This window comes from Motacilla alba, chromosome 10 (genome assembly GCF_015832195.1).
Source record: "Motacilla alba alba isolate MOTALB_02 chromosome 10, Motacilla_alba_V1.0_pri, whole genome shotgun sequence".
Lineage (NCBI taxonomy): Eukaryota > Metazoa > Chordata > Aves > Passeriformes > Motacillidae > Motacilla > Motacilla alba.
This window is the reverse complement of record NC_052025.1, coordinates 4,622,493-4,634,652: the sequence shown is the minus strand read 5'-3', so window position 1 is coordinate 4,634,652 and position 12,160 is coordinate 4,622,493. Positions and strand designations below refer to the sequence as shown.

Here is a 12,160-nt window from a genome sequence, read left to right as displayed (position 1 = left end):
AGGGGGATCCTCGTCCAGCACGGGGCAGGGCAAGGCCTGGCAGTGCCACGGCCACCCAGGGTGTGAGCCAGGGCTCCTGACCTGTGCTCCATCATTTATAAACTCACCAAGTCACAGATCTGCAAAACCTTCCTGCCTATTGGACTTTCACCCAAAAAAAACCAAGCCAAAATGACCCTGCTGAATCTCAAGAGTTTGTAGGTTTTTTCCTCCTCTGTTATTTTTTCATTTTCATTCCCTTCTATATTTCTGGATTCTGGCCAGAACTGAAGCAGAAATGCCAAAATACTGTAAGGCTGGTTATTCTGTTATTTTTGTATTCTTTCCAACCTTGAATCCCCAAGTTCTGAAAGAAAAGGCATTCTTAGAAGTGTTCTAACCCAGTTCTGCAGACCAAGGCAACTTGAAAAACATCTGTCTCCAGCTATTTATCTAAACTCAGTCTTCAGAACTTCCAAACACTTGTTATTACTTGCCCTCTCACATCAGCATTAAAATATAAACATGAGGAAGACTATAAAGAAATACTTGTAGTAGCTTATATCACCTAATAATAGCTGTCATTCATTTACCATTTTAATATAGAAAATACATATATCAAACTGAGTATTTTCCATAAAGGTAATGTGCATAAGGAATATATTCTAGCAAATCAATTGGTAACTATTCTGAAGCCTACATATATCTTTTGGATTTACATCTCTACCTGTTTCAAAATAAACAATATCCTGTAACTGCAGAAAATCATTTAAAAAGTGTTTTCACTATTTATTACCAATGTCAGGAATAATGGTTTCTTACTTGTGTATATAATCACTTAAGGGATTTTTTTGCCAAATTTTGAAGGGTTCAATTCTAAATCACACCACCACAGGAATATTTGTTCATGATTTTACTACATGTTTCAACAGAATTCCTCACTATTTTATTTTTTCCTCATAATCAAGGACAATATTTAATGTGGAAAACAGATGCTGAAGCAGACTATGAGTTATATCAAAAGCACATTCTAGTTTTAAACAATGACAGCCTGAAACACAAATGATCAGTAATTCTTCATTATAAAGAGATCAGATACTCTTACAGGACCACAAGTGATAATCCACTCCAAAAAAAGAAGAATCATAACAAGGAAGGTATTCCTTATTAATATGAATTAATAAATGTTACTAGAGGTGCTATATGTATAAGAAACAGGTTATAATGCAATGAATTTTCAAATGTTATTTTCTCAAAATCAAGATTCTAGTTACTCCCATTTCTACACTAGACTGTACTTTAGAAGATGAGTTGACAGCACTAAAAAACTTTTATTATTCATTCAAAACTGAAGAGCGACCTTTCATTGTATAACTAGGCTTTCCTTGACATCTGGGATTTAGATTTTTTTTCCATAAGGGACTAAATCCTGCTTTTCAGCATGGCCAAATGAAAAACTCTTTTTACTGCTGATAGTGACTGCACTTTGAGTCACATTGCTTGCAAATGGATTCAATGACACGACAGCCTGTCACTACGATAAATAACAAATAATATTCTTAATAGGAGCTTTAAGTATTTCTTCCAATTTTTAATACCATTCCCACTTGAAACTCCAAAATGAGGGAACAGAAGGCAAAGTAAAGGTGTCTCTTCTGTGTGATGAGAATTCTGCATCCTGGCCATGGAAAGCATCCCTGCAGATGAGGGAGGAAGGCTGGAAGGCACTGACTTTATCATCTGGCTGCAAGGACAGCTGAGGGAAAGGGGGAGATCACAGTGCAGCTGGGCATGCCAGCAGTAGTTTCTTTTACTGGTTGTGGATATTGGAGATGCACAAGCCAAAAATAGGAAGGGTGCAGCTGCTGGCAGTGATCTATCCCAATTAAAGGCACAGCCAATAAACTATTATTAACGCATGTTTTTGCCAAGAAAAACAATACTTTATAATAAATGAAAGGAAAAAAGGTGAAGCCTGCTGAAATTCCGCATTGATCAAGATGCCTGCCAGGGACAAGCTGCCACCTGTGCCAACTCAGGCTGCTTGGACAGTGCCCATGGAGCTCTGCAAACTGAGACCAGGAAGCTCAAGTGGTGAGTTTTGTTTCCCAGGGAAAAGGTCTGCACAGTGGCTCAGGGGCCTGAGGCCCGGAGGGGCTTGGCTGCTTCCTATTGCTCTGCAAAGTACAAAAAACTAGAATTGATATATGGGGTACTGAGAAACCTTCTGCAAGCTGCAGCATGGATTAGACTTTATAATCATTGATTTTCATGACAGTGTCTTCTAGGACAGAATTATTCACAGCAGAATGACATGGCCCAGAACTCCTGGACTGAAAGGACCAGAGGTACCCAGGAGGTATGAGATATCCATAAACAAAAATGAACCACACATGCCTGGCATAATTCCACTCCTCTACCAACACACTGCTCTGAAAGACATCCTTCCTTCCTCAGGAAAAAAAAAAAAATTGAGTAAAGCCAACTCAACCAGAACCTGAGGCTTTACTGGGATGGGGAGTTCTTGTATGCAAGTGATTTACAGATTGTTTCCCCTGAGCAACAGAGAAGACAAATGAGCTACTGTTGGAGAACTATAATAAGATGCCAAGAAAAAAACTTGAATCTACTATGAAGTCTATGGATAAAGCAAACAGGAATATTGTTCTACATATGACCAAAACACATGCACCACTATACAGCCCAGAGATGGCTGCAGTACCATCAGAGCTGGGCCAGGACCATCTCCCTGGGCTGGAATGGTCATAATGGAGCAGCCAAATGCCAGGAGAGGTGAAGGGCAAACACCAGGGCAAGAGCAAGGCTGGACACACTGGGCACTGACCAGAGCTGTGGCTGCCCCTGGATCCCTGCAAGTGCCCCAGGCCAGGCTGGATGGGGCTTGGAGCACCTTGGGAGAGTGGAAGGTGTCCCTGCCATGGCAGGGGTGGCACTGGAGGAGCAAGAAGTTCTCTTCCACCCCAAACCAGTCTGATTCTATGAACACAGGTAGACATGTAACATACATCTGAATGTTCCAGAATTAAAAAAAGATAACTATTAATTGTGTATAATGGTTTTTAAAAGTCTCATACCCACAGGTATAAACCTCTCAAACTCCTCTATTACATGAAACTAAAAATGTGACCCTGCTTAGTATTATTATTTTCCATTTTGCTTAATCATATATTTTAGACAGGCTACCAAAGGAGTTCATAAAACACTATTCTTCATTTAAATACAAGAACTTGAAACCACTCTGATTCAGAAAGGAAAACAAAAGCATTTTTTCAATACTGCAAAGGCTAAAGCAACAAAACTATAGTGATATATAATTTAATTGGAATGAAAACATAGTGTATCAAAAAAATTAGCAAAATCCTGGCACCACCATGTGTCTTTTCTTACAAGAAAAATCCTCATAACTACAGATGAAGAGCAACAAGGGTCAGACATTAAGCTATTGCCACATCTTTTTCACTCAGTAGTTTCCTCTGCAAGAAATAATGGAAAAGCAGCACACACCTCTAGGAAAACAGCTCCTCACTCCTAAAATCTAAAACCTTTCAGAACTTCCAAGTGCTAAGAACAGGAGCTCTGGCCGTGGGTGGTGCTGGCTGCAAAGCTCACCTGGCTGGCACAGCACAGCTCTGCCTCGGGCTCCCAGCACACCCAGCCAGGGCTCATGGCTTTACCTGGGGCAGCTGCCAGCACAGGAGGCACCCTGTAAATCAGAGCTGGGCAGAGCTGGGCCAGGACAGGCTCCCACTGCAGCCCCAGCCAGCTGGGCAGCCACACTCCACAGGGAGCTTTAGTCACTGGCCAGCAGCGTTTTTTAAAGGAATGTGTGTGGGCTCAAGCAACCAGGTCTTTATATAAATCCCCACATTTTAATGCTGTCAGTCTTCAGACAACAATCACCTCTCTGCTCCATCATGGGATTATGTTTTCATTTGATCTAAATGCACCTCTTAGGAGTCCTTTGTTGCCTCCATATAATGACAAAAGAATCAGTTTTCTCTCCTGATAAGAAAAAGCACATTTTTCACATATGCATACAACAGTTCATTAATATTCCTCCATCCTTCTTTGGAATACATAAAATTGTAGCATGCACCTTATATAAATTAACCAAACCCTGCCAAGTTATCTACTGCATCTGGTTTTTAGAAGAGCTTTTCACTTATTAGAAACATTCATAGACCACATGGAATGACATGATTTATATTCTGAAAGTCCCTTTAAACCATGGCATTTAAAGGTCAGGAGATACAGAGAGAGCTGGGACAATGGTTCAAAGGGAACTCTTGGGTGCATTTCTCCAAACAAACCAGGAAAGACAAGAAAGGCAAAGGCAAAAGGGAAAGCAGAGGGGCATAAAAGTGCATAAAAAGTGCCTGTAGCTCCTAAAATCTGTAGGAGCTACAAGTAGAAAACGTCTACAAGGTCCTTGCAGAGACTCCTCAGCCTAATGAAACCACCAGGTGTTGTCCTGTGGCTTTTGCAGGCACCTTTTCAGTGAGGCCTTTGTGTCACACAGGCTTTCATTCAGCAAAGCAATTAGTCAGGACTACCAACATACTAATTGATTCCAGTGAAGTCAATGAAAGCAAATTGCTTACACTGTTTACATCCTTTGCTGAACTAAAAGCAAGGTGGATGTTGAGAGAGAGGATGGGAAATCAATAGCACAGAAAATGGCACTGCAAAAGCAGGCAAAGCTGAGGGTTTGATGGAAGCAGCCAGGCACTTAAGCAGAGAGATAATGCAGGCAGCACACTCTTACTGCACTGGAGATCATGCTGAAAGGATGTGGGCCAGTGGGAGCACTGAAAGCCTCAGAAATATACTGAAGATGACTCTCAGCCTGCTGCCAGTTTTACCACCTAGGTGAATTAATGTATCTACAAGAGGCCAGACAAAAGCAAAGTTTCAAAGGAAGTAACCAATGTGAACAGAACTTAATTTGCTTTTACAGGATAAGCACTGTTAGAAAAGCAAGAGCTGTTTGCTGTAAGAAAGCTACAACTGTTTCAGCTGGAGACTAATAGAGCCCCAAATGAAGAAAACCCAAAAGGCTGATGTGCAATGAAGCTGCCACACAATCTGAGAATGAACTCCGTGCTTTTTCATTTTTGTATCTTCATTCACAGCAAAACTATTTTCTTTGTATGTTTCACATCCACAAATGAATTCACCTTCCTGACGGTCTAATCCCAGCTGTCAGCTCCTGCACCAGACATGCTGGAATTAAGCACAATAAGCACTTAATGCCAAACCAGTGGGACACTGCTCCAACATGAAGTCTGCTTTTACCTCTGAAAATGTCTCTAAAATTACAGAATTTATAGACATTGCAGCAAAGAGAAAAACCCTAGAATACAGCAGCTTCTTTTTATTTCTAGCAGGATCAACTACTACCACCCAACTGGCCCAGAGGAATCAGTGTCCATGAACATTAAGAAGTTTTTTACTTTTTGCTTACAGTCAAATTAACCAAGAAAAATCCTTACTGTGTGAAGAAAAATTATACAATCATTTGCTTCAATCAGTTTCCAAAGCCTTGAGGAGACACCTAAATCTGAGGTACCAATATGGACAAAATTAAAGTATTTCAAATCTTGTGATTTCCCAAGTAATAGTAAAGAAATTCTATTATAGGATTAGAATTTTATAAAAGCTTTCTTTCCAGGCAGCTAGCTAATATACTGAAGAGGCTGAACACAAAATGAGTCAAAGATCAAGAGTAAGTTATCTGAGGTGTCAAGTGCAATAGGTTAAAGGTGAAATTTTATTAGGTCAAAGGTGATATAAATGAAATCTTTTATGTCAAAGAAGAAGGGTCACAAACAAGACATATATAATCTAAAGACATCACAGATGACAAGTAATAACTTTAAGTAGCACAAGTGTGTTCTCACTAGAGTTACCTTCACTGACTGAAAAATTGAAACCGGTGATAAACAAGTAACTATGACTATTGCAAAGCTTCCCTGGAATATGGGTTCACTTCTGCATAAAACTTGGGAATTTTTTCTCAAGTATTTCAAAACTCGAGAAGTTACTGAATGCTTTAGTTGTGAGGTTGGCATTAACTATGCTTGCTGAATGAAGGGATACACAAAGCAGATCGCTCTGATTAGTAAAACTGCTTTCCTCCTCTACAATGCCCAGATCTATAATGAGCATCTTACTACTGCTCTTTGAACAAAAAAAAAATGTAATAAAAAGCAGAGAAAGCCTCAGACCTGGAAAATTTCAGGTTACGATAATACAGCTCAGAATTTTATACTTGGACTAACTGAAATATAGCCATGAATAATACGTAAAATACTAACAATGGAGGCATCCATACATTGCCAGTATGCCAAATACTATGCACCATCTTGATTAAGGATATTGCAATCTGCTATAGTAACTCTCAAACTGTTCATTCAGATAGAATTGCTCTCTCCTCTCTCTCCTGCACTAAGCATTATTCAAGAAATACATACATTTAACCTTCAACTAGGTCTTAAGCTCTCATCAAAATGTTTTGCTGAGAAACCCTGGATTTAGGCACAAAAATCAGGATCTTTGTGCCCTCTAGTGGAACTTCTGTTTCCCCAGCGGGGTGCAAAGGCACTGTCAGTACCTGATACTGTTCTCCAGAAACTGGAATTGCTCAGCTATCAAGTGAGATGTGGACAGCGTGTAATGCCCAGTCACAAAGAAATCCAGCCCAGTGCTCCTCCAGACTCTTCTGAGCCAGCTGCCCAGCAAGAAGCACACTTCAGGCACCAGCGGCCAGACAGGTACCAGCAAAAGCCAGAGAGATCCAAGAAAACGTCAATCCACACCTGGGAGTGCCCACAACAGGACAGATTCTGGGAAATGTCCCAGCTGGCATCTCCAGGCAAACAGGTGAAGTATGGAAACGTCTCACACCAGGCAAGCCTGGCACCTAAAATCCAAAACCACACAACTCCCACTAACCACTGTCCAAGAGGAAGAAAGAAACTGAGAAACCAGTTTAGGTACTTTCATTACAGCTGGGAAGGGGCAGGAAAGAGCAATTCCACAAACATTTATTCCTCCAGACTACTGTGCCTCTCCAGTTATCTTTTTCTGCTTTTTCAGTGATAACCACCTCTGTGGATTCCAGTACTTCAGAGACCTAACTCTCCAAAGCTTTTTAAAAAGGAAAACATGTTACAACCAGATGCAAGAAGCTGAAAGCAAAGAGAAGATTTCAGTAAATAAAAACAGTAAAAGAACTGTGAAGCAAAGTGAAAAAATCAGAACTACTGGACAGTGCCATCTGAATCAGCCTAGCTGGAAACAGATTTCCAAATCCAAGTTCAATCTGAATCAGTGCTGAAGAACTGGCCTGCACACTATTTCCTCCTAAAACCTGACAGATATAATACAGGGGCATTCATAAATCTTTTGGATGTTGCAGAACCCAAATTCTAATTAAAAATCCCTTGACTTAATACTGTAGCTGAATTCTGGCAGCAGCAACAAAAAATTACATGAGACAACTATGCAGATGCCCTTTCTACAGAAGAGTAGCCTCTGGTAAAGTATAAAATCCCCAATGCCTTCTCAAAGTCACTCTAAATGCCAGCTCTTCTAAAGAAGCTACTGAAAAACTATTATTCTTCTAGCAATATTAATACTTTCAAAATGGCTCAAATCTTACATTTTGAAGTAATTTAGCACTACAGTTTTCAGCATTATGGACCCTGATGCACAGGATGGCACACCTGCTCACCTAGAAAAGGACTAAAAGATTTTAAACAAAAAGAAGAAACAAAGAAAATAGCAGGATGGTGACAACTGTAATGTATAGGATTTTTTAGGATGAAAAGATAAATGTAGGGACATGAAAAATGCCTTTGATTAACAGAAAAGCAATGAGTCACATTTTATAAAGAACCAACTTCAAATGGCAATTACCTGCAGTATGTCAATGCACTGTTTCCTTCACTGCTTTTCATTGGTAGTCTGCTGTGATCCCCATGCTAACAGAAACAGTTTTGTTCAACTCCTTTTTCAAGACTTTCATAGGCTACTCAGCTGAATGGCATTTAAAACCAGGAGTAATACAGAAAAAATAGCACAAAACTTACCACTTCTTCATCTGAAAGCTCTCGTCCTTGTATGCTACTGTTTTCTCTCACAGCTTGTTGGTGCTTTTTCCCTTTAATGTGGCTGAAAAGATACACTTCTGATGAAATCTGTAATGACAATAACTTAACAGTTATTTTTCCTTTGCAAATTCAATAATATATAAATAACAGTACTTTAAACGTAATATAAAACATGCCAGTTTGTCAGGGGTATGCTCAGAAATTCTAGCACAGTACTTCACTCCTCAGGCTAATTTACATAAATATCTTTTATGCAGGACTTAACAGTAAATTACAGAATGATTTGCTAGCCAGCAGGGTTATAATAGATTAAAAAATACGTTTGGCTCTCCTCTCATTTTCACTTCAATCTGATTTTATATATTGGAGTTTCATTCTGAAATGCAAGATCAGTGAGTGAGTACACAAGACTCCAGCCTGCTGAGCCTGACTTTCTGTTCCAGCACTGCCTGAGGTGATCCCATGCAATCTTGCTTAATGCAGCAATTACAGAGAAATAATGCTCAGAGGCATGTAAGGCACTGATAATGCACAGTCTCTGCAAAGCAGTGAAAGCAGTTATCAGTAGGAGATCTCCCAGCTCTGGCCTAGTGGCTGTGTGGCTTCTCTCCCCCACCATTCCTGGGACAGGGAGGGCAGCACAGGCACAGAGCCCCGGCTGAGGTTGGGACACTGCCAAGCAATGTCCTTGGCTTCCAACAGAGACCAAGAAAATCAGACACCAAAGGGAGAGAGGAGACAAAGAGAACACTCCTCTTCCTGTCCAACACTTTCAAGCGTCCAACCAAACTCAATTCAAGAACTTCTTGAGCTTGATGTGGTTTCTCTGTGAATTTCAGTCCAACTACACTTAACTAATCAGCCTCTGAACTCAGAGGAAATTCAAATACCCACAGCATCTTACAACAAGGTGTTCCCAGCTCAGCTGCCTGCTATGTAAAGGACCACATTCTTTACTTTGCTTTAAATCTATCTTTAAACTACCTTCTTCCATCTGATGCTCCCGAGTTCTTGCTTCTCTCAGCAGACAGCCAACAAATGAGCACTGCCCCGAGTCTCCATTCTACCCCCAAATCTACAGCTCTTTTAAATCTTCCCTAACCCAGGGACAGAAGGATAAGATGCACTTTTTACAAAAGCAGAGCAGGGATACAGTAAACGTGCAAGTGAGTGAAGTAGAACTTGCAGCTTCATGGGGTTGGTCCTGCAATTCCAGCAGTGTCCCCTCAGCCCAACTCACCATGACATTGCACAGTGAGCACTGCTTCTTTCGCTCATAGGGTGTGAGCTTTGGTGCATAGTCAGTATTAGCATGTCTTCCACTACTGAGTTCAGCTGCTTTCTCTTTTCTCTGTTCAATTTGTTCCATGTGCCTTCGAATACTTTCATCGTGCTGAATGGAAAATAAACAAAGCAACGAAGAGAAAACACATTGAATGACAGCAAATGGAATTGAACTGTGCAAAGAAATATTGATGTGTTTTTCAACTAATGTATCCTTTTATACCTTCAGTTGAATCTTCTTCTGCAGTTCTTCCATGGCTTCTTGCTGAGCTGCAGTAAGAGCTGCCAGCCTTTCTTCTCGATCTCTAACCAAAAGAGAGGGAGAATTCGTATGAATGCAAAGCATGAATAATACTGACACATTTATGTCTGGAGTGCAGAACAAGAAAACCCAAAAATGAAGTTGAAGATGGTTCAGAACAAAAGAAAAACAACAAAAAACAACTTTGAGAATCCGGATGTTTTCATTTGAATGACTTAATAAAGACAGACACTTGAACCTCTGTAGCAGAACCTGGATCACACCTCAGTCCCAAACAGAGCAGTGATAGTCAAGAAGATGCCACAAAAGAGTGAGGAATGTGAAACCCTGTCACCATTCTTCAGCCAAGGGCTGCAGTCACTGAATCCATGGGGAAGAGCAGACGAGAAACTGAAAAGCCCCCTTTGCAACGTTCAGGGCAGTGCTTTATAAAATGTTCATTGGTACAAATTTAAATATAGAAACTCCCAGAGAAAACTCTGACCAACAGCATCACCCTGTTGAAGAGATTTAGATTGTTTTTCTGAGAAAAGAACAAGGGGAGTAACTTGACTTGTAACCATGACCATTAAGCAGAAACCTGCAGGCAGAAGTTTAATCAAGAACAACTTCCTAGTGGTCAGAGAGCCAAGGGAGCAACTAAATCCTAAACAGGAAGAAAGTCAGCTACTCATGCTGTTAATACAAACAAAATTTGTAAAATGTGATGGGAGAGAAGCCTGGCAGGTCTAAAGTGCCAAAGACATAATGAAGGCTCTGGGTAAAACTGAGCTGTGGAGGAGTCAACCAAAGCCATCAGCCATCTTTTCCAAAAGCATTCCAAAATTAAAGGAGCCTGAGTGGCAGAACTAGAGAGTCTGACATAAGGACTATTATCCAAAGAGCAATGGATTTTGTCATGTGTGGATTCCTGTTTGTCTGGATTTTTAAACAGAAATCTGATAGGAAAAAAACAAGATCAGTTCCATAAATGTAGAAGTAACATTTTTAAAACAAAAAGCCACAGAAAATATAAAAGTGGATAAGAAAGAAGACAGCAGATGAAGTAAATCAAATGATAAACACTAAAAATTGTTCTTTCAGAGAGAAAAAGTGAACTCTTCCAATCACTATGGGTGTGGGAGGGATGGGGAGGAGATTATGGATGAGAAGCATTAGGTACTTTATGCATTATCATCCCTGAGGCACAGAAAGGAAAACTGAACTACAAGCTTATTTTAGTTGTTTCTTTCAGTCTGCATTTTTACATATTTGTTTAATGCCACAAACTACAACAGATTATCACCATTTCATACTTCGGGGTAATAATGTTTTGCCTTTGAAACAAAAATTTCAAGTTTCCATTTATAGAGCATCAACACAACTCCTGCACAAACCTTTCTGAAAAGCATTCTTTTTCCATGGTTAGGATACTTTATACAGTTTTATGATTTCTATTGACAAGAACAACATTTTCTGTATTGTGGATTTCAACTCTCTGGAATACAAAAGACTTTGAAATGACAATTAAAGCTTTACTGGAAACAAGTTAAGGGCAGAGGGGCTTTTGAAGTCAGTTTTAAGTACACTATTCCATTCATACAGATGTTTTAATCACCCACAGATGCACATGGTAAAGTTATACCAAAGAAACTTTAAGCAGATACTAGGAAAACTGCTCATTCCAGTCAGTATTAAATCTTCAGGATACAAGCCAAATCCTAGCTGCAGGAAAAAAAACCAACAAAACACCAAATGATACCTCCAAGGTTGCACCAAAACACGCTGCAATCCAGGACAGAAGGGACAGGACAGCCAGATTCCTGTCAAGCTCATCCCTCCCTGAGTTTCAAAGCCAGGACCCTGAGTCCTGTCCTCACTCTGCTATGGTAGAGAAACCTCAGAACTGTTATTAGGGGATGCAATGACTGACAGAACACAATCACCACATTGTAAGGCACCACATGAATTCTTTCCTACTCTTTCTCAAAATTATCAACAAAAAAAGGAAAAGAAAAAAAGAAAAAATCTCTCATGTAATCAATATCTGGCAAAGAAAAAAAAAGAAAAACAAGTGCAAGCACGGTACTGCAGTATCAAGTACAAAGGGTTTAAAAACTGAGCGTTAGAGCAACAAACACAGAGATTTGCTGACGCACAATAGCAGCAGAAGGCAAATGGAAACTGCTTCTCCTCACAAGTCATAAGGAAATGAATAGGGTGCAACAAAGGGATGGGGCAGATTTAACCCTGATTAAACTCAAGGAGTAAGGAATTTTATGCTTGAAGATTTTCAAGAGGATCTCACTGTAGAAGGCCTTAGAAGACAAAGATGTCACTAGGGCAATTATCAGCCATTTGCTTACTTTGAGGGTTTCCTCAAATTTCAGAAAGATGTAGAAGCCTCACACAGGCAGGGTCTATCTTCCCAAAACAGCATAACCAAATTCTCCATTTGTCCTAATCTTCCTCAAGTATTTGCAAATGAGTATAAGATCCTGGAGGATCCCTTCCAACTCGC

At 40.1% G+C, this 12,160-nt stretch overlaps 1 protein-coding gene across 2 annotated transcripts in view; it reads right to left on the bottom strand.

The window, feature by feature from the left end:
* Nucleotides 1-12,160, bottom strand: part of SCAPER (S-phase cyclin A associated protein in the ER) — a 137,834-nt gene that overhangs the window by 85,836 nt on the left and 39,838 nt on the right. For both annotated transcript variants that reach the window (XM_038146645.1, XM_038146644.1), the window contains exons 18-20: nt 9,622-9,703; nt 9,355-9,507; nt 8,094-8,201 (exon numbers count right to left, since the gene is read on the bottom strand). In XM_038146645.1, coding sequence (XP_038002573.1) covers nt 8,094-8,201; nt 9,355-9,507; nt 9,622-9,703 — 343 coding nt within the window. The remainder of the gene's footprint in view (nt 1-8,093; nt 8,202-9,354; nt 9,508-9,621; nt 9,704-12,160) is intronic.